This window comes from Bufo gargarizans, chromosome 1 (genome assembly GCF_014858855.1).
Source record: "Bufo gargarizans isolate SCDJY-AF-19 chromosome 1, ASM1485885v1, whole genome shotgun sequence".
Lineage (NCBI taxonomy): Eukaryota > Metazoa > Chordata > Amphibia > Anura > Bufonidae > Bufo > Bufo gargarizans.
This window is the reverse complement of record NC_058080.1, coordinates 443,758,940-443,781,856: the sequence shown is the minus strand read 5'-3', so window position 1 is coordinate 443,781,856 and position 22,917 is coordinate 443,758,940. Positions and strand designations below refer to the sequence as shown.

At 42.4% G+C, this 22,917-nt stretch overlaps 1 protein-coding gene across 6 annotated transcripts in view; it reads right to left on the bottom strand.

Moving 5' to 3' along the window:
- Window positions 1-1,807: 1,807 nt before the first annotated feature.
- Window positions 1,808-22,917, bottom strand: part of MPDZ (multiple PDZ domain crumbs cell polarity complex component) — a 171,741-nt gene continuing 150,631 nt past the window's right edge. For all 6 annotated transcript variants that reach the window (XM_044272308.1, XM_044272325.1, XM_044272334.1 and 3 more), the window contains 4 exons: window positions 19,312-19,416; window positions 10,165-10,277; window positions 8,732-8,855; window positions 1,808-8,433 (listed from right to left, as the gene is read on the bottom strand). In XM_044272308.1, the coding sequence (XP_044128243.1) occupies window positions 8,287-8,433; window positions 8,732-8,855; window positions 10,165-10,277; window positions 19,312-19,416 (489 nt within the window). In that variant the 3' untranslated portion in view covers window positions 1,808-8,286. The remainder of the gene's footprint in view (window positions 8,434-8,731; window positions 8,856-10,164; window positions 10,278-19,311; window positions 19,417-22,917) is intronic.

Sequence of the window (22,917 nt, the reverse complement as noted above, 5' to 3'; positions counted from 1 at the left end):
ACCCAGAAGAGCAGGGCCGCCGGCAGGATGCAATCCTGCGTACGGCGGTCCTGGAGTGGTTAAAGGGGTTATCCAAGAATGGGAAAGTTGCAAAATTATCAGGATAGGTCATCATTATCAGATCAGCTTAGGTCGGAGTCCCGCACCCCAGCCGATCAGCTGTTACAGGGAGCCGCTGCGCTTGCTGGAGCTCTGGTGAGCGAAGACTGCTCCGGGCATGTCTCCGAGGACAGTGCAATACATAGTACAGCGGCTGTGCTTGGTGTTGCAGCTCAACCCCATTAACTTGTATGGGGCTGAGCTGCAACTAGGCCATGTGACCGATGTAGTGTGATGTCACATGGCCTAGGAAGAGGTTGCGATGCCGGCTTCTAACAGCTGATCGGTGGGGATCCCAGGTGTTGGACCCCCGCAGATCTGATATTGATAACCTATCCTAAAGATATGTCATCAATATTAATTAACGGATAAACCCTTTAAAGTAAGAAATCTTTAGAATGTTACAATCTAGCGCCACAATCCTATTCTAAGCAATATAAATATTCCATGTACATACTGGGCAAAGCTCTTTTCAGAAATCACAGACACATCAGTTGTAACTTAGGTGCATCTTTATTGTGTTCTAGGTAAAGCAAACAGTGGTCTTAACATGTGTTTAACTTGACAGTAGTAAGAAAATATCTGTACAATTATCTAAAAATACTTAAAGTGACAACTAAAGAACATGTGAAATGTCATACAGAATAAACACGACATACATGTGAACTAATAAAATACATTTCTGTAGGAAAAAAGTTGCATGGGTAATAGAATGTCAAATGGAAAATCTCCACTAGGGAGACATAAAATCCCTGCTCATTTCCTTCATGACCCCTATGGAAAAAATAATAATTCTCCAGCTGCCCCTCCCTGGCTGGCAGTGTATCTCCACAACAGTGAGAAGAGATCTGGCGCTGCCAACCACCAGCCACATCTATTGTTACTAAACAGAGCAACCCAAAAGTAAATAACAGGAAATACTCATCTGGGAGTCCGGAGACCTCCACAAGGATTGATTACAAGGGGAAACTAGTATAAGCCAGAGCTTCCTTCATATTTGAGTGTAAATACTGAAGAATTAATAACACTGAAGGTGTGTGGGATCAATACAGTTAAAGGAGTTCTTCAGAATTAATAACAAAGGTATGCACTTCATTCATATCCATGGGTTGCCTCTGGTATTGCCGTTCAGCATTTCAATGGAGAGGAGCTACAGTACGAGGAAATGAATGGACAAGAGTGCCACAGTTTGTTTGTTTTTTAAACAAAAGCTAACCTTCCAATCTAATCTTGGACAATCCCTTTAAGTACAGACTCTGTTCTGCATCTATAGAAAATGACAACAATCATATATAATAACTGGATACAACCTTAAAGGGGTTGTCCGGGTTCAGAGCTGAACCCGGACATACCCTTATTTTTTACCCAGGCAGCCCCCCGAGGCTAGCATCGGAGCATCTCATGGTCCGATGCACTCCCTTGCCCTGCGCTACATCGCGCAGGGCAAGGTCTCTTTTGTTTTCAATAACACTGCTGAGCGGAAGCTTCCGCCATGCAGTGTGTTCGGTGACGTCACCGGCTCTAATGGGCGGGCTTTAGCGCTGCGCTAGCAGTTTTACTGGTTAGGGCAGCGCTAAATCCCGCCCATCAGTGCCATGGCAGCCCCATGGAGAGCCCCGGTACGTCACCGGAATTCCTAAAAATGCCTTTGCCCTGCGCGATTTAACGCAGGGCAAAGGAGAGTATCGGAGCATGAACTGCTCCGATGCTCAAGTCAGGGGCGCTGCCGGGGTGAAAATGGAGGCATGTCCGGGTTCAACTCTGAACCCGTAAAACCCCTTTAAAGTAAAGTAAAGCTCCACCCAGCATTTTTTTTACATTTTATTAGGCTCTAAATGATGTGCTCAGTAATTTCTTAATATATAATACAACTTTTTTTCCACCAATACAGAGCTTAAAATCCCCTGTCTTGCCATAATATGGCAGCCACAACTAAAGGGTGCATGGGAGCTAACTACATGCTATCATATGTTAAAAGGGCTGTTCAGGATTTTAATACTGATGGCCTATCCCTGAGATAGGCAATCAATATCACATTGGCTGGGGTACAACACCCTGCACCTCCACAGATCAGCTGTTCTGACACTAGTTCCCAGAACTACACACTGTGTAGTGGATGTAGCAGGTTACATTTCCTTCAATGGAAGCAGTACTGTAATAACCAGCTCCGTCCAGTACACAATTTCTGGAGCTGTGCTGTTCCAGTGCCAGAACTACTTTGGCGGGGGTGTAGGGTGCCCATGCTGAATTGATGGCCACTAATATTTGGTTTGACTCTCAGCGCTCATGCCAATCAGCTTTTGAAAGGAGCTGAAGCGCTCGGGTGAGTGCTGTGGCCTCTTCCTTGGCGTGCGACACCCATCGGTTACACGACCTTTAAGCAGCTCTGTCTGATTCAAATGTATAGGATTGCATTGAATACCAAGCACAGCAGCTACACACTGTTGTGCTTAGTATACTATGAAGAGGACGCAGCACTCGTCCAACCCCTTCAAACAGAAGATCGTCAGGGGTGCCAGGAGTTGGACTTCCACCAATCTGATATTGTTAACTTATCCTGAGGATTGGTCATCAATATTTAATCCCTAGAAATTCCCTTAAACTCACTGATAGGACAATATGTAGTGAACTTCTAGTGGCGGTAGCAGGTAGCCAGCATGTTATCTTTCAAATTTATGGAAGGAATTTTGAGCAATGTAACAGACTTTCTAAAAACACTTGTTACTGTAGGACAACAAAATAAAGTTCAGACCAAACAATGACAAAATGTGGTTAGGATGTTAAGGGTGGGACAGTAGAGAAGATTTTCACAATGTTAGAGCTAAAGGGTCAAGATTCAGAGAGGGGAAGAGAAAATCTGGTTGCCGAGGGCTGACCTCCATGACTAGGTTTAAAAGGACTGTATGTACATCTGGGATGTAACATTTGGTCCGTTTATCATTATCCTGAGATCTTCTAGAAAATTCTATGCACATTTCTTTAGTCTTTTTATATCTATAGAATACTTGACAGGTTTCAGCCACAGTTATATCATAGATATGCACATATTCTAGTAAAAGAAATAGGTCATTATTGAACTAAGAACACTCTTGATTCTTTAGAACAGGGGCACCAAACCTCTGGTTCTGCTTCAGTGGTTATAACCAAAGTAAATACAATTCTCCCCACCAGTATGGAGCCATGGTAAAAAGCCACAAAAGAGACTAAAAGCCCCAAACCCTAGCTGTAAGAGTAATATTTCTTCTTTCAGTGGTGGCTTTTGCCAATTGGCAGGATACTGCATATCTAAGTTAAGAGATAAAAAACCATCAGACCTTACAATAATCAATACAAGACTAATGATTTACTTAAAAATGTACATGAGCTATAACTAAGAACAAGTCTATCTTTGTTTGAAATGTGTCTACTGGTGCTGCCCCTGATGCTTTTAAATAAGTGACAATTTTTATGTTTACTGTAGTGCTGGAGGGCCATTCTTTATTAGGATAATCCCACTTTTGCAGACAGTATAAGAAAGAAATAATACTCTTAAGCACACCCAATGCGTGTGTGTGAAACTAGCCTAACATCTCCTGCAGGCTTGTCCGGAAGGGAGCAGCCTGTCGGAGATATCAAGATCCGGCACTGCCAGAAGTTGCCTGAAGGCCCGCCGGCCGCAATAACCATAATGGAACTGGTGGAGATCCGGCCACAACCTGAGAAATTGCGGTTTTAGTCAGGCTAAATCTTGGCATGTTCCACTGCCGGTCTCTATTATAGTTATTGGGTCTGGTGGGCCTTCAGGCAGCTTCCAGAAGTGCCAGATCTATACATCTCCGGTAGATGTTAAGCACTAATGTGAAACTAGCCTCAACATAATTGATCAAATCCAGAAAACTACCACGTTTCCTCAAGCTGTAAACATCTCGGAAGAATTCAAACCAGATCTACTACTTAATCTGCATCAAGGTGTAGCCTAGCACCCACGTCATGTAGACAATAAAGGGGTATTCCCATCACATACAATGGGGGCATATCGCTAAGATATGCCCCCATTGTCTGATAGGTGAGAGTTGGGACCCACACCTACAAGGAGAAGGGAGCGGGGAGAGCTTTGGCTGAAGGACCCTGGATTTTCCGGGGTCCGTCCACCACCAAGCGATGCTCCCATACAAGTGAATCGGAGCGCATGCATGGCCTCTGCTCCCATTCATTTCTATGGGGCAGATGGAAATAGCCAAGACAGCTCTCGGCTACTTTCGGCGGCCCCATTGAAATGAATGGAGGACGGCTGCACATGCGCAGTGTGCCCTACATTAATTTCCCCACTCCGTTCTCGTTGTATCAGACAATGGGGGCATATCCTAGCGATATGCCCTCATTGTATGTGATGGCAAAACCCCTTTAAGTAAACAAAAAGGGATCATTCACTTTGGCTCCTTCAGCCTGTATGAGCAAAGATAAACTGCAGTATATGAAAAAAGTCCTTTACAGATACATCTGTATCCTGCTTTGGGGTATAAAGAAAGGGGGGGGGAGATGGTGGAATTTTTTTTTATTTTTTTAAGTGAATGTTCATCACCAAATATAATATTTTTAAGCTCTAAAATGCAATGCAATTCCGCAAGCAGCAAGTTATCGAGCAGGAGGGCATAAGCCTGATTGATACACAGTTACAGTTTTGTGGGAAAAGATTTTACAAAATAATGTAATTTATTAATTTGAACCTTCTCTTATTTTGAGCTTAGTAGTGATGTGGGCAGTTCATTCTCAGTGATTGGTAGAATTGCTGGTGTGTCAGTTACTGGACAAGGAGTGTCCACTGGACTGAATTATTTTTTTTAAGTTTGCATAATGGCTGTGCTTCTTTGTACAATCATAACTGTGAACAGGTCTTTCTTGGGCTTCCCTAAAGTTTTTTTCAGCCCTATTATTCTCTGTTTCAGTTGCACAGCTAGATCCATCTATTCAGAAGCAGAGGTGTGTATCCAGTCTGTGAAATCTGCCAGCACTCTACTGCTGTCACGTCTTTCCCTTACTTCACACTTGTGTATGTTGCTCCGAAGCTCACAGGGGGAAATCCCACTTACATACACAAACTCCTATAATCTTCAAAAGCTATGTAATAGTCTCAAATGCTGTCTTCTGAGTCTCCGTGACTGGGGATGCATCTTGCCTGACAACAGACAGCGGGCTGCAATTTAGGTGGCCATGACTTTACAACTTTTTTTTATGCCTGAATGCAGGCATATTTTTAAATGAAGTGATATAGAAGTTTGGTAGTTACTCCATTTTCTATGAAATGAAGTTGTGTAAAAGTACAGTGACTCTTAAAGCCCAGAAGAAAAGATTCAGGGGAATAAATGACAAGTTTTCCAGAATTGTCTACCAACAAGCTATATTTCAATCTGCTCAGCTCCTCCTGCAAGCTGCATTTTCATGGTGACAGGTTCGATTTAAGAGCTACATTTTATGAGGTCTATAACTATGCAGAAGACTTGGAGAGGGAATTCGATAACTATGCAGAGGAGGAACTTTTCTCAGAATCCTGGATCTAAAAAAGGCACAATGTTAAAAAGGGTAGACAATCAGTAAAATATTAGTGTTTCACTTTTTCCCCAATAGTTTACTAAAGCATGTGCTATGTTTTAATACTGTGAGTGGAGACTTTTTGCCATCAAATACAGATTGTTTAACGCTCTAGCAATAAATCTATAAAGCACACAAAGGCACAAAAGCTAGTGTGTCGGATATTTCAGAAACTTATAGAAAAAGAAAACTTGTTGCTGAAAAGCCTACAGCCTGAGGCATTCAGGGAATGAAGGTTAGTGTCAGGCGTAACCGATAAGATATGTATAAATCTTTGACATTCCCTAATGTACAGTACAAAGAGAGTGATTGTTCCCCAGAGAAATCTGACTATGTTAACAACTGATATAGTGATCTGACATTGCCAGGCGGAACAGCTCCACGTCTTGTCTGCCACATAACTACATTGGGTGTAGGTGCTGAGATTCTTCTGTCGTCTAAAACGGACTTTCATTTTTAATACTGAAAAGCTTTTTTTTTTTTTTTTGTTTGCTGAAAGACACTTTCCACTAAATGTCTTTCAATAACATTTAACAACTTAAAACATTTCCTTCACATTATGACTGTTGAGGCCATGCTTCAATACTGTCCTTTGTATGACATGCTGTGTGTGTGTGTGTGTATATATATATATATATATATATATATATATATATACACACACACATATACACACACACACACACCTCTATATAATATACACATATATATAGCATCTGACCTGTTTTCGATGTCGTTAAAACCTTAACTCACAGTTAAAGGGAATGTGTCATCAGAAAAGGACCCATCAGGTTTTTATGTTTAACGTATTTTTAAAAAAAATTGGGTGATGTTATTTTTAATTTTCCATGTCAATATCTATATGTCAATAAAAACCATAAAATCCTATAGTTTTTGCTCTGGCCATTAGACCTAACAGGTGCACCTCCTTGGTCTGTACAGATACAGATAACAGTGCAGTTATCTGCTTATCATTACAGGCAGGTTTATAATGGCATACATCAACTCTGTGTACAGATAACACATGATCCACCATTCACAACAGGTGATTGCTGATGCTTATCTATTCCCTCCCTGTACAATGATCCCTGCACAGGTCACAGACCACGTCTAGAAAACTCTCCTATAGAAGTCAATGAGGTCCCCACCTGACCATTGTGTTTATGGACCATGGAGCTGCCGTAAAGCAATTCTTTAAATGCTTTCTAAATGCTGTTAAGAACAGCTTAGTCAAGTTGGCAACCTCCAAAATAATGTTCAGGAAATAGAATAAAAAAATCTGTACTCAGAAATTAAAAACAGATGAGAAAAAAAAAGGCTGTAAGTTGTTCTATGGTTTTAACTAGCACAAACAAGTTGGTGACACATTCCCTACTGTAACCTATTGTAGACAGTGGTTTCCCAAGTCAGGGTTCTTTAGAACATACAAAAACAAGACTTGAGTCTGTCTAAAGAAGCTTGGCATAGGGGCAGGAAATCTCAGTTGGAATACAGAATGCCTACCTCACCTCTACACCAGTTTCTTTCAGGTTGGACTAGTAGTAGGGATTCAACAGGAGCAGAAACATGTTTAGGGTTTCTCCATTAGCAATAAAATTTAGAGACACTACATTAGATAATGAAACACCCAAAACATAATACATTAAGAAGGGGTCATTACTTAAGGTGCCCATGCACGGTCAATTGACTAATCCCCCCCGACCCTCACCCAATAACAAAGAGGAAAAGCAAGCCACAGCTAGAGATGCCTCTGGAGGCAATGTATCTCACTTGAGAACAAAAAGGATAGGGCATTCAAATGTTCCATGCCTGAACTCCTCCCACCCCTCCCCCACATCAGGGAAGAGCCTGCACACCCTTATGCTCATAAGCTAGTTTGCCAGTCCCGCTGACTTTACTATTATGGTATGGGCAACTAGGGGATCAAACCACAATACCAAGCTTTGCTTCTGAGAAGATACTGAACTCTGCATGGCTGATAGCCACATCTGCACAGCAGACTACTAGTATAGGGGAAATCTCAGCGATAGATTTGTATAGGAGAAGTTGGAATCCTTAAATCTAAATGCAACCTATTTTGGCCAACAGAAAATATAGATTTTATAATAAAATTATGGTAAAATAAATCTTCATTTTTCCAGTGTACACTCAGACACTAAAACGCAAAACATTCATTTGTTCACAGGCCATATAGCAGCAAGTCAGTGGTACAAAAGACATGAAAGCACAGTCAAACACAGCAACTAGAAAAATAGACGTAAATCTACAGCTTGTTTGTTTTTGGAGAGAAAGCCATTTTCTTGACCTGTTCTGTTGCCAAGTTCCATGCTCTTCACACATTTGTTCTAAGCATAGTAGATCTACGCTATTAAAATACTTCCTTTGTGGTTAAAGAAAGAGCTATTAGAACTTGGCCTCCAGGAGTCATTCAGCTGAATACGCTATAACGTACTCATTTGTCTCTGCAATGTAAATCGGTGTGTTAAATGACAGCAGCTAGGTAAACATTCTCCCAGACACACGGCTGACCTATAGTAGGGGTCCTACAACTTTATGTACTTTCACAGGGGAAAGTGCTGAGGGGACACAAATGGGCCCTGAAAGGTGACGGTAGAGAGCTCAGGACAGCACAGTAAGCGTAACCGTTCCTTTCGTCCTCTTCAGGATAGCAACTGCTTCCTCATGAGTCACACCTTCCAAGCTCTGTCCATTCACAGCAATGATCTGGTCCCCTCTGTTCAGGCGACCGTCTTCAGAGGCTGCCCCCTGCAATAAAGGATGGCAAACATGTCAGAGTAATACATAAACAAAACTGTGGCAAATTATATGAAGAAAGGTAAATGGTCAGATATAGCCACCCTACTTCTATCCACCTCCAATTTTCACCCCATTTCCCTTTTTGATTTTCAGATTCAGATCGTGCAGACGACCAGAGGGGCCAGTTCTACTTTACACCTGTTTTGATAAATCTCCCCCAGTGGCTCACGCACTAGGTTTTTACACAAGAAAAATATAGAGGCTGTGACCCTAATGTACACAGTATTAGGGATGGTTTTCTGTTTACCTTGCTAAAAACAGTCTTCACATAAATGGGGAGGTCACCATGTGGACTCCCATGACCCCCGACAATACTGAAGCCCAGTCCGTCTGGTCCTCTCTCGAGAATGATTGTCTTGTACTGAGGAGGCCTAATAGGAATGTACACATTAGAATTAGGATGGTTAGGTTCAACACATCATGTATACCCTATGCAAGAATACTATGTACATTGCAGTGTTTAGTTCTACATCTGCTAAAATGTACACTAAAGAGGTTGAATACTTGAGAACTTACTTATAGTTCCTTGTTTGTGTAATGTCGCATTGAGATGACCTGTACTCTAAAAACTCTAGCACATTTTCACTGGTTCAGCTGTATCACGCAGGGCAAGGGCTTTTTTGTTAACATTTGTTCACTGCTAGGCGGAGGCTTCCACCTAGCAGTGTTGCCAGTGATGTCACCGACACTAATGGGAGGACTTTAGCGCTGCCCTAGTCTGTTTTACAGGCTAGGGCAGCGCTAACGCCCGCTCATCAGTGCCGGTGACATCACCAGGCCCACTGCTAGGCGGAAGCCTCCACCAAGCAGGGACCCGGTATGTCACTGGATCTAATGAAAAAGTCCTTGCCCTGCGCGAATCAGCACAGAGAAAGGGAGAGCATCAGAGCATGAAATGCTCCGAAGCTCCACTCAGATGGGCTGCCTGGATAAAAAAGAGATGTAGAGATCAGCTCTAAACTCGGACAACCCCTTTTAACTTTGCTGGTACTGTATCACGTTGCAGATTTCCTACACAAAAATCCATGTAGAAAAATGATGCGTAATCCACACAATGCGCAGGTAGACTAACTTAGATAAAAAAATATAAAAAAATCAGTATCAGAGGAAACCGAAGTAAATAAAGTTGCAATTAGGTTTTCAGATGCAAATCCTAACAGGTTAAATTGCTGGAACAGCTACATCTAAACCTCACCTCTACATTGGTCCAGATGTAAACTTTATGATCTGGTTGTATGGATTTATGTAGCAATGGAAAAAAAATCCTAAATAATCTGAACCACAGACAGTAAGGTATGTAAGGAGGTCACCTCGCATACAACTAGAACATTAAAATAAAATGTCAGGGCAATAAATTCAATGTATGTTATTGCATAACTATTCTACTGAGGGGTTAAGAAGACACTGCCTGATGGTACTGGCCTCCTTTTGAGTATATGTCAAGAAGAGTTCACGTATTTTAAGACATTACATGTAATCCATCCGTCATAGAAGACATAATACAACCGGATCCGTTCATGACGGATGCATGCGGTTGTATTATTGTAACAGAAGCGTTTTTTCAGATCCATGACGGATCCGCAAAAAACACTAGTGTGAAAGTAGGCTAAGATGATAGATTTTAACAAATGCTAGAGTATGGAAGTAGAATATGAGTGTCCTGTGTCAGATAATACCTACCCCAAATCATCTTGCAATATGCTGCTTGAAGCAAGTCCAGAAAAGCTAACTGCTGTGCCCACATGTTCCTGTTGGTGACCAGTGACCACGCTCACATCTCCCCCGGCCACAACCTGAGATGTGAAATAAACAATCTGTTTTCTAGGGTTCACATTTTCCTTACTTCCCATTTAAGTTGAATTTAATGAATAGAATGAAACCTTCAATGATTGACTGGAGAACGCACAAGTGCATTATCACATATTCTATAAGCAGTTTACTTTTCACGTCATGTCAAGTTTACTTTGGTTTCATGGCTTTGGCTTACATTTATTGGTCATGTTTTATCCCCATTGTGTTATAATGTTCTTATAAGTTATAAAAAGCTCTGATAAGTTTCATTTTGACAGCAATAAAATAGCACTATGCTTCTTGGCCTTAAAAGTTGTTGTGCCACCATTTATACTGTGTGCACAATTATTAAGCAAGTGAGTATTTTTTTTTTACTATATACAGTTGTGTTCAGAATAATAGCAGTCAAACATCACTAACCTGATCAATCACTGTTTTTGGTAGAAATGATATTTCTACATGGCAAATAATTTACTAGCAGGTGTAGTAGAGTAATATAAATCCAACAGACCCAACAATCATGAAATGCATGCTGCTGATTCTGTGCAATTCAATCACTTATTAAAAGGGGCATGTTCAAAATAATAGCAGTGTGGAGTTCAATGAGTGAGGTCATTCATTCTTTTTAAAACAGATGGCAATTATTCCCCTTATTTAATGAAGGAAGGCAACAAATGTTGTACATGCTGGTTACAGTGCATTTCTCTGAAATTCTGAGGAAAATGGGTCGTTCCAGACATTGTTCAGAAGAACAGCGTACCTTGATTAAATAGTTGATTGGAGAGGGGAAAACATATAAAGAAGTGCAGAAAATGATAGGCTGCTCAGCTAAAATGATCGCAAATGCTTTAAAATGGCAACCAAAACCTGAAAGACGTAGAAGAAAGCGAAAAAACTACCATTCGAATGGATAGAAGAATAGCCAAAATGGCAAGGACTCAGCTCCAGGAAGATCAAAGAAGGTCTAAAGTTACCTGTGAGTACTGTTACAATTAGAAGATACCTATGTGAAGTCCCACTGTTGAAAAAAAGACATGTGCTGAAGAGGTTACAATTTGCCAAAGAGCACATTGACTGGCCTAAAGAGACATTTTGTGGAATGATGAAAGTAAGATTGTTCTTTTTGGGTCTATTGGCCGGAGACAGTTTGTCAGACGACCCCCAACCACTGAATTCAAGCCACAGTACACTGTGAAGACAGTTAAGCATGGTGGCACAAGCATCATGATATGGGGATGTTTCTCATGCTACGATGTTGGGCCTATTTATCTCATACCAGGGATCATGGATCAGTTTGAATACATCGGAATACTTGAAGAGGTCATGGTGCCTTATGCTGAAGAGGGAATGCCCTTGAAATGGGTGTTCCAACAAGACAACGACCACAAACACACCAGTAAACGTGCAACATCTTGGTTCCAGACTAACAAGATTGACGTTATGGAGTGGCCGGCCCAATCCCCGGATCTTAATCCAATAGAAAATTTGTGGGTGACATCAAAAATGCAGTTTCTGAGGCAAAACCAAGAAATAGAGAAGAACTGTGGAATGTAGTCCAATCATCCTGGGCTGGAATACCTGGTCACAGGTGCCAGAAGTTGGTTGACTCCATACAACACAGATGTACAGCAGTTCTCAGAAACAGTGGTTATACAACTAAATATTGGTTCAGTGATTCAAAGCAACATCTTCAAAATAATTTCAGTTTATATATTGAATGTTTGAGTTTGTAAAGAAGAATACAAACACTGCTATATTTTTGAACAGTCTAATATTCACTTTTCTTAAAAAAAAATTTGAGGAACAACACAAATTTTATATATTTTTCTTCATGTTTTGATTTGGAATATAATGTGTAGTGTTCCCAATGCATTTGTGTGTATGGAAATAAAAGCTGTTAGAAGGATTTTGAGCTTTATTCACTTTTTTTAAACACTGCTATTATTTTGAACACAACTGTAATTGGAAAGAAATTGATGTAAATGAGCTCTTAACAAGTTCTGCCTCTAATACCACCAGATGTAAGGCAGCTATCCTATAAGTCAATGTTCAATCCTTTAACCACTTCAGCCCAGCTAGGTGAAACCCCCTTCATGACCAGAGCACTTTTTACACTTCTGCACTACACTACTTTCACCGTTTATCGCTCGGTCATGCAACTTACCATACAAATGAATTTGACCTCCTTTTCTTCTCACTAATAGAGCTTTCATTTGGTGGTATTTCATTGCTGCTGACATTTTTACTTTTTTGTTATTAATCAAAATGTAACGATTTTTTTGCAAAAAAATGACATTTTTCACTTTCAGCTGTAAAATTTTGCAAAAAAAACGACATCCATATATAAATTTTTCGCCAAATTTATTGTTCTACATGTCTTTGATAAAAAAAAAAATTTTGGGCAAAAAAAAAATGGTTTGGGTAAAAGTTATAGCATTTACAAACTATGGTACAAAAATGTGAATTTCCGCTTTTTGAAACAGCTCTGACTTTCTGAGCACCTGTCATGATTCCTGAGGTTCTACAATGCCCAAACAGTAGAAAAACCCCACAAATGACCCCATTTCGGAAAGTAGACACCCTAAGGTATTCGCTGATGGGCATAGTGAGTTCATCGAACTTTTTATTTTTTGTCACAAGTTAGCGGAAAATGATGATGATTTTATTTTTTTTATTTTTTCTTACAAAGTCTCATATTCCACTAACTTGCGACAAAAAATAAAAAATTCTAGGAACTCACCATGCCCCTCACAGAATACCTTGGGGTGTCTTCTTTCCAAAATGGGGTCACTTGTGGGGTAGTTATACTGCCCTGGCAATTTAGGGGCCCAAATGTGTGAGAAGTACTTTGCAATAAAAATGTGTAAAAAATGACCGGTGAAATCCAAAAGGTGCACTTTGGAATATGTGCCCCTTTGCCCACCTTGGCAGCAAAAAAGTGTGACACATCTGGTATCGCCGTACTCAGGAGAAGTTGGGGAATGTGTTTTGGGGTGTCATTTTACATATACCCATGCTGGGTGAGAAAAATATCTTGGTCAAATGCCAACTTTGTATAAAAAAAAGGGAAAAGTTGTCTTTTGCCAAGATATTTCTCTCATCCAGCATGGGTATATGTAAAATGACACCCCAAAACACATTCCCCAACTTCTCCTGAGTACGGCGATACCAGATGTGTCACACTTTTTTGCTGCCAAGGTGGGCAAGGGGGCACATATTCCAAAGTGCACCTTTCAGATTTTGCAGGCCATTTTTTACACATTTTGATTGCAAGGTACTTCTCACACATTTGGGCCCCTAAATTGCCAGGGCAGTATAACTACCCCACAAGTGACCCCATTTTGGAAAGAAGACACCCCAAGGTATTCCGTGAGGGGCACTGCGAGTTCCTAGAATTTTTTTTTTTTTGTCACAAGTTAGCGGAAAATGATGATTTTTTTTTTTTTTTCTCTTTTTTCCTTACAAAGTCTCATATTCCACTAACTTGCGACAAAAAAATAAAAAATTCTAGGAACTCGCCATGCCCCTCACGGAATACCTTGGGGTGTCTTCTTTCCAAAATGGGGTCACTTGTGGGGTAGTTATACTGCCCTGGCAATTTAGGGGCCCAAATGTGTGAGAAGTACTTTGCAATCAAAATGTGTAAAAAATGGCCTGCGAAATCCGAAAGGTGCACTTTGGAATATGTGCCCCTTTGCCCACCTTGTCTGCAAAAAAGTGTCACACATCTGGTATCGCCGTACTCAGGAGAAGTTGGGGAATGTGTTTTGGGGTGTCATTTTACATCGACCCATGCTGGGTGAGAGAAATATCCTGGCAAAAGACAACTTTTCCAATTTTTTTATACAAAGTTGGCATTTGATCAAGATGTTTATCTCACCCAGCATGGGTATATGTAAAATGACACCCAAAACACATTGCCCAACTTCTCCTGAGTACGGCGATACCAGATGTGTGACACTTTTTTGCAGCCTAGATGCGCAAAGGGGCCCAAATTCCTTTTAGGAGGGCATTTTTAGACATTTGGATCCCAGACTTCTTCTCACGCTTTAGGGCCCCTAAAAAGCCAGGGCAGTATAAATACCCCACATGTGACCCCACTTTGGAAAGAAGACACCCCAAGGTATCCAATGAGGGGCCTGGCAAGTTCATAGAATTTTTTTTTTTTTTCATAAGTTAGCGGAAATTGATTTTTTTTTTTTTTTTCTCACAAAGTCTCACTTTCCGCTAACTTAGGACAAAAATTTAAATCTTTCATGGACTCAATATGCCCCTCAGCAAATACCTTGGGGTGTCTTCTTTCCAAAATGGGGTCAGTTGTGGGGTGTTTGTACTGCCCTGGCATTTGAGGGTCTCCGCAATCATTACATGTATGGCCAGCATTAGGAGTTTCTGCTATTCTCCTTATATTGAGCATACAGGTAATGAGATTTTTTTTTCCGTTCAGCCTCTGGGCTGAAAGAAAAAAATGAACGGCACAGATTTCTTCATTCGCATCGATCAATGTGGATGAAAAAATCTCTGCCAAAAAAAAAAATGGAGGGGAAAGGCGTCTGCCAGGACATAGGAGCTCCGCCCTACATCCATACCCACTTAGCTCGTATGCCCTGGCAAACCAGATTTCTCCATTCACATCAATCGATGTGGATGAATAAATCATTGCCGGGATTTTTTTTTTTTTTTTTTTATATATATATATATATATATATATATATATATACACAAAGTGTTTGCCAAAGCATAGGAACGCCGCCTCCTCCTCAGCTCATATGCCTCAGCAAACATATCTGTTACTGCAGAGGAGAAAATCCCGTCTTGCAGCGACGCATACACCGACTTGCGTGTAATCTGACAGCAGCGCAATGCTTCTGTCAGAATGCACATCGGTGCTGCAGCTGGTCGATCGGTTGATCCACCTGGAAGGTAAAAAAAAGAAAAAACCAGGCCGCAACGCAATAATTTTATTAACTTTGCAACAGAACATATAAACTTTAACTTTTTTAACTGAACATTAACGTGTTTGCTTACTGGTGTGTTTTTTTTTTTTGTTTTTTTACCTTTATAGAACAAACCTCTCCTTCCCCATGGGTCAATGTGCAAAGCGCAAATCGCCCAAAGATGTGGCGAAGTGCGTTATGCACTTTGTCCCATGTGAAAGGAGACGTTTGCAGCAGCAGTGAGTGAATGGGCCCTAATAGCCCTGTGTGCCTGTCCTGGTGAGATGATCCCTATGCTAATAGTGTACCTGTGAGTGGTACTTCCGGAAACACTCTCCAAAGCATAGGGCAGGGTGGTCCGGACAGTCAGGACAGAAATAGCGGGTGTCGCGCCTTATTCCACTCCTGCTACAGACACAACATCTTTTTCGGGGTGACTGTTGGGTTGAGGTACCAGGAACGACATTGGGGAAATGTCGCTCGTGTAGACGGCTAACTACACTGGTGGTTGGGGCCACGGAACCTCCTGGATACAGGAGGTTCTCGATGATCTCTTCCTGAAATTTGAGGAAGGATCCAGTTCTCCCAGCCTTACTGTAGAGAACAAAACTATTGTACAGAGCCAATTGAATTAAATATACAGACACCTTCTTATACCAGCGTCTGGTGCGTCGGGAAACTAAATACGGAGACAACATCTGGTCATTGAAGTCCACCCCTCCCATGTGGAGGTTATAGTCATGGACTGAGAGGGGCTTTTCAATGACACGGGTTGCTCGCTCAATTTGTATTGTCGTGTCTGCGTGAATGGAGGAGAGCATGTAAACGTCACGCTTGTCTCTCCATTTCACCGCGAGCAGTTCTTCGTTACACAGTGCGGCCCTCTGCCCCCTTGCAAGACGGGTGGTAACGAGCCGTTGGGGGAAGCCCGCGTGACTAGTTCGCGCGGTACCACAGGCGCCAATCCGTTCTAGAAACAAATGCCTAAAGAGGGCCACACTTGTGTAAAAATTGTCCACATAAAGATGGTACCCCTTGCCGAATAAGGGTGACACCAAGTCCCAAACTGTCTTCCCACTGCTCCCCAGGTAGTCAGGGCAACCGACCGGCTCCAGGGTCTGATCTTTTCCCTCATAGACACGAAATTTGTGGGTATAGCCTGTGGCCCTTTCACAGAGCTTATACAATTTGACCCCATACCGGGCGCGCTTGCTTGGGATGTATTGTTTGAAGCCAAGGCGCCCGGTAAAATGTATCAGGGACTCGTCTATGCAGATGTTTTGCTCTGGGGTATAAATATCTGCAAATTTCTGGTTGAAATGGTCTATGAGGGGCCGAATTTTGTGGAGCCGGTCAAAAGCAGGGTGGCCCCTGGGACGGGAGGCGGTGTTGTCACTAAAGTGCAGGAACCGCAGGATGGCCTCAAAACGTGCCCTGGACATAGCAGCAGAGAACATGGGCATGTGATGAATCGGGTTCGTGGACCAATATGACCGCAATTCATGCTTTTTTTGTCAGGCCCATGTTGAGAAGGAGGCCCAGAAAAGTTTTAATTTCGGAAACTTGGACTGGTTTCCACCGGAAAGGCTGGGCATAAAAGCTTCCCGGGTTAGCGGTGATAAATTGTGTGGCATACCTGTTTGTTTCGGCCACAACTATGTCTAAAAGCTCCGCAGTCAAGAACAGCTCAAAAAATCCCAGGGCCGAACCGATCTGAGCTGTCTCAACCCGAACTCCAGACTGGGCAGTGAAAGGGAAAACTACAGGTGCGGCTGAAGTTGGGGACTGCCAATCAGGGTTTGCCAGCACCTCTGGGATTCTAGGGGCTCTACGGGCACGTCTTTGCGGTGGCTGCGACGGGGTCACTACTGCACGTGCCACCGTACCAGCTTCAACTGCCCTTCTGGTGCTCGCTACTTCACCAGGTTGTACGGCAGTGCTGGTACTAGGTCCAGGGAGGGCTGCGCTGCTGGTGTATGCCTCACCATGTAATCCGACAGCACCAGCCTCACTCTGCTGCTCTTGAAGCGGATCCTGCGCAACCTGCGGTCTAGCGACACGGGGCCGGGTACGCCTGGTGGTATCAGGGACCTCAGCCTCCTCGTCCGAACTTTGGGTCAGAGAGCCACTGCTTTCTACAGGTTCGTATTCTGACCCGCTGGATTCATCAGATGAGGGTTCCCACTCCTCATCCGACTGGGTCAGAAGCCTGTAGGCCTCTTCAGAAGAATACCCCCTGTTAGACATGTGGGCAACTAAATTTAGGGGTATTCCCTGAGACTACCCAAGAAAAAAAAAGCAAGCCTGTCTTACAAAGGGGAGGCTAGCGAAGTACCGGAGGCCGCTGCGGTTGATAAAAAATATCAAAACTGATTTTTTTATCGCCGCAGTGCGTGTAAAGTGAATGTGCAGTGATCAAAAAAAAAATTTTTTTTGTCACTGCGGTGGGGCGGGTGTGGGCGAACGCACGTGTGGGCGACCGATCAGGCCTGATCGGGCAAACACTGCGTTTTGGGTGGAGGGCGAACTAAAGTGACACTAGTACAATTATAGATCTGACCGTGATCAGTTTTGATCACTTCCAGATACTATAAAAGTACAAATGCTGATTAGCGATACGCTAATCAGCGAATAACGGACTGCGGTGCGGTGGGCTGGGCGCTAACTGATCGCTAACTACCTAACCAAGGGACCTAAACTATACCTAAAACCTAACGGTCAATAACAGTGAAAAAAAAAAGTGACAGTTTGCACTGATCACTTTTTTCTTTTCACTTGTGATTGACAGGGGTGATCAAAGGGGTGATCAAAGGGTTAATTGGGGTTCAGGGGGGTGATCAGGGGCTATAGTGTAGTGTTTGGTGTACTCACTGTGAAGCCTGCTCCTCTGCTGGATCCAACCGACGAAAAGAACCAGCAGAGGAGCAGGCAGCCATATAACAGATCATATTTACTAATATGATCTGATATCTGGCACTTTGATTGGCTTTTTTAAAAATCAGCAACCTGCCAGCCACGATCATTGGCTGGCAGGTTGCTGACGAAATACTCCTGTGCGAAATGCCGGCGCGAACTGCGCATGCGCGCGCGCATATTCGCGTCATCTCGCGTCTCGCGAGATGACGCGTATATGCGTGACTGTGCGCAGCGCTGCCACCTCCGGACCGCACATGTGCGTTAGGCGGTCCGGAGGGGGTTAAATAGGCCTTGAGACATGACTCGGATATTAACTAAGCCAGCATTAATGGCCTGTAAGTCTCCCCACGCCAATTGAGGCGCTCTCTCCCCAGGGAGAGATTGTGCCCTCCAAGTTATGCACATTTTCCAACTCCAAGCTGTATAAACTTGATTGGTAATGTGTATTTGTGTAATGAGGGAGGAAGATGGCGAAGATGATTTTTAGACATTAAAACATATGGCAATTAGCCAATAGACAAGCCAAAGATCGGGAACAAGCTTTGGTAGTGTCAAATATTGGATCAAGTAAAACGGCCTTACTGATGTGCCTAGTGTGCAGTTGTTTTTTTAACCAGCTCAAGGCTCTCCATGTCACATCGGTAAAAGAGTAGCAAATGTGCTATAGCGAGCCTTAAGCAGTGCGGGGAGTGCTCAGCCAGGAACCTGCTCTGCAAAATCCTGGCATAGCACATCTGTACAGGGTATCTGTACGATGTGCTGTGCCACAATTTAGCCAAACTTGAGGGTCGCACAGGCAGGAGAAGCGATCTGTGCAGCGTTCTGTGGCCCCCAGTGAAATACGTACTCCAGAATAGCACCGACATGTCAGCGCTGCACTAGAATAATGATTTTCAGACGCGATAGCCCCCAGGACTTTGGGTGCCTATTTGAGTAGGAAAATAGTATAATTGATTAATAAGGTATATTACAAAAATCATTTTTAGGCCATTTAGAACATTTTAAAATAAAGTTCTTTAAGACTGTGGAGCAAGTTTCTGAAATCTTTTTAGTCTTAGTCTAATATTTAAAAAGTAAAGGCTTATGTGGCGCCATTGTTAATACACGAGGAAGCAGGGTTTATGTTGACAATAGATTAACCTGAGCTGCATGGCTGGCATCAAACAATACTGAACAGTATTACCTGCAGCTCGATTGTGCCCGTGGCATTCTTCAGGAGGCTGACAGCCTGAGAGTGAGTTATTCCTTCAGTCGATGTCCCACAAATACTAACAATCCTGTCACCAACCTTTGTGTAAGAAAAGATATAAAAAAAAAAGGTTACAAAGAAGGACAAAGAGTGCCGCTCACTGTCTCAGGTCACCAGAGTAACAAAATATACTTGAGTATTACTAGAGACTTCATTCACACAGTGCTGGGCAAATATAGTGAGAGGACTGCATGTCACCCTCTGTTTTCCCAGTGGTAACTTTTTGTATGGCATTTCATTAACAATAATAGCTTACAAAGAAACCAAGGGTATTCCACCCAAAAAATAAATCACAAAGGTTAGGCTACTTCAACATCTGTGGCACTGCGATCCAGCAGAGAATGCTGGGAATCGGCCATCCATTACAGTTAATGGGGCCGGCGGGCATTCCGGCAGCGTCAGGCAGTGCCGGATGCAGAGAATTCAGGCAGGCTGCTCTCTGCCGGAATACATGCCACAGACATGAAAGTAACCTTAGATGGGTGGGACCTCCACTGATGACCATGGTCCCCTTTCCTCCACTCCCAGCTGTATGACTGTGGCAAGGAGGAGTCGGAATGGAGTGTTGGTTGAGCATGCATGCTGCTGCTCCTCTCTAGGTCTACGGGTGTGGAGGAAACCGGACTAGTGCAGGCTTTCACTATGTCTAAATAAGCGGCATCTGCAACAAATGTTTTTGAACATGCTCTAACAAGGGTTAGGCTGATGTGGTGGAATGAGCCAGCCATATGCACTGTTCAGCAGGTACAGCTCGAAGGAATTTCTCAAATATCACTAAAGTGGATGTCTATATCTGATCCACCCCTCTGCCCTGCATGTGTTCTGTTAGGCCACATTCAGACATGGAGAATTTGTTGCAGATTTGCAATGTGGATTCACTAAAAGCATTTCCAATGGGGGAAAAAAAAAAAGCTATCAGCCCAGAATTCTGGGCAGGCAGTGAGTGGACTGTCCAGTGTGAGTGATGACAATCTGCGTACAGTGCTGCTCAATATGCTGGTAGTATATTAAGTATACTCAGTGGCAAAAGGGTCCTTTTGCCACTGAGGAAGAAACCTTTGCGGTTTTGAAACGCATCTGGTGAGAAGAGTGACTGCATCCTTTAAAGACCCTGTGCTATAAGTCTATACCAGCGAATCCAGAGGGCTACTAAGTACAGAAAAAAGAAACCAACTTGATACAACTTGGCGACTGCAAAATCCAAGCACGCGTGCGTGGAGTCTCGATAGTAGCGAGGAACACTTGTGGAGGACGTCAGCGTCCGGAAACTCACACTGCGCAGGCGTGAAGTGCCGCCATATGTGAAAGAACATCTTTGGAGCCGCCGGTGGGTAGCTTACATACAAACAGAGGACCCGATAAGAAGTGCACTTCATTTATACAACATCGATATATATATGGGATGTCCATGTGGCGCATATGCGAGTGAGTGAACTTCCATATACTATACTAAGCCGGTTACTGACAACTACCAAACGCACCAAATTAATCGCATAAGCATACTGGACTCAACCAGAAAGCAGCACAAGCTTGTGTCTTTGTTCAAAATCTGGATGACTTTGCATAGGGAATTATAACTTGGGATATAAAGTTTTGCAGTCACCATATCATATTGTGAGCTCATTACAAAGGAGGGACCGTGATTATTTTAGATATTTTATGTTGTTATATTTGTCATTTTACATTGGTAATATATATTGCTTCTGTCTACATACGATTGATCCATAAGGATTATTGTTATTTTTATTAGTGAGGATTAAATAAGTTATATTTGACTTCTTGTGAGCCGACCATTTTTTGTATTTCTTATTACTATTAGCTACGGGATGATAGCAGGTCGTGCTCTATTCTGGTGAGCTTCCCACAAGCCTTTTGTGATATATATGCGATTTCTATTAGTATATTAATGTGGCCATACCCATTAGGGCTCAGACGACCATATGTGTCCACATTCTAATCAAAATAGCGGAACGGATGCAGACCCATTAGTTTCAATAGGGCCGCAAAAGATGGGGACAGCACACCACGTGGTGTCCGCTTGTGTACTTCTATTCTGTGGCCATGAAAAAAAAAATAGACAGAACATGTCCTATTCTTGTCCGTGGGCAAAAATAGGCATTTCTATCCTAGGGCTGGCAAAATGCAGAACGCACATGGCCAGGTATTTGTGTTTTTCGGATCCCCAATTAGCGGACTGCAAAATAGATACGGTCATTTGAATGAGCCCTTAGGATGATGGTTAAACAACTGTTGTATGAACGTTATGCCAACCCAACCATCCACATTACATATTGGCCGTTACCGTCATTTAAACTGGCCATACTCCTTCAGTGTCTCCTGGTGAAGGATGAACCATCTTTCTGGAAATGTTCTTTCAAATAACGACCTTTCTTTGAATGAAAGTATGACTTCCTTCCAGACGATAACTTGTGTCGCCCTAACAATCGTTCTTTATTACATTTCATCTGATGAACGACCTACTTGGTGGAAGCTGTCCATTTTGATCAGCTTTAGACTAATGTGTATGGCCATCTTTAGGATATACTCCCCGCTCCAGTACTATGAAATGTATGAGGTAGATCAGATGTACAGTATGCACTTTCAATACTTTTGTAATATAGAAAACTGGAAAATAATGAATAATTGAAGGGAAAAAAAATAAAATACTTCCTGGTAATACACAGCAGAAGGTATAGAATTGCCGTGGGTGCTACATATGACATACTGCATATAATATACTGCATACTCCCAACCATAAGAATACTGTCAGTGTCTCCCAATTATTGTCTTATCTGTAGTAGTTTACACACACGTCAAGTATGAAATTAAGCTCAGTTTAACTATTCCTGATAGATCTCCTTCCAATGTGTTTCTCTCTGAAGATTACTCATACCATTCTTAAACAGGTGTCAGAATTCTGAAACTACACATATAAAGAAAAACACAAGATTAGCGATGCTTTGGTTGGAGGATCCTCCCCACGCTTGTAAAAGTCAAGACTTCAAAGAAAACCGGAAACAATTCAGTGTTTTATCTTTGCAAAGCCATAGTAAAAATGGGACAAAGAATGAGGTCAACAAAGTGCTGCTGAAATCTGAGTTTATACTGCCACCTGGTGGTCAAACCACAGTTTGCTTAATCGTTTTTGCTAAAACCTTGCCAAAAAAACTATGTTGATAAGACCACCTAAAGGTAAACTTCAGTATAAAAAATGATTACATTGCTTGCCATAGTTATTCTTTAATAAGTCTTTCAGATGGTATTTCATGTTAGGGGGTCATGTCAGGCCTCCATACACGTTATGGTTTACTACAGTTTGCAGGAATGTGGCCCAGAGTAAAATTCTTAACTACATCCTCCAGATGTCCATTAGAAAAAAAGGGTCTTAGTTATGATTTCTTAGGATGCCCATACACGTACAGCGACGAGAAGTAGAATCTGCTCTTTACGTTAGGTCTACAAAAGCTTACCCAAACTGAATTTCTTTCAAGAGGGCACCGCTTATAGGAAAGGGTGGGGCTATCACATTTACTATAATTT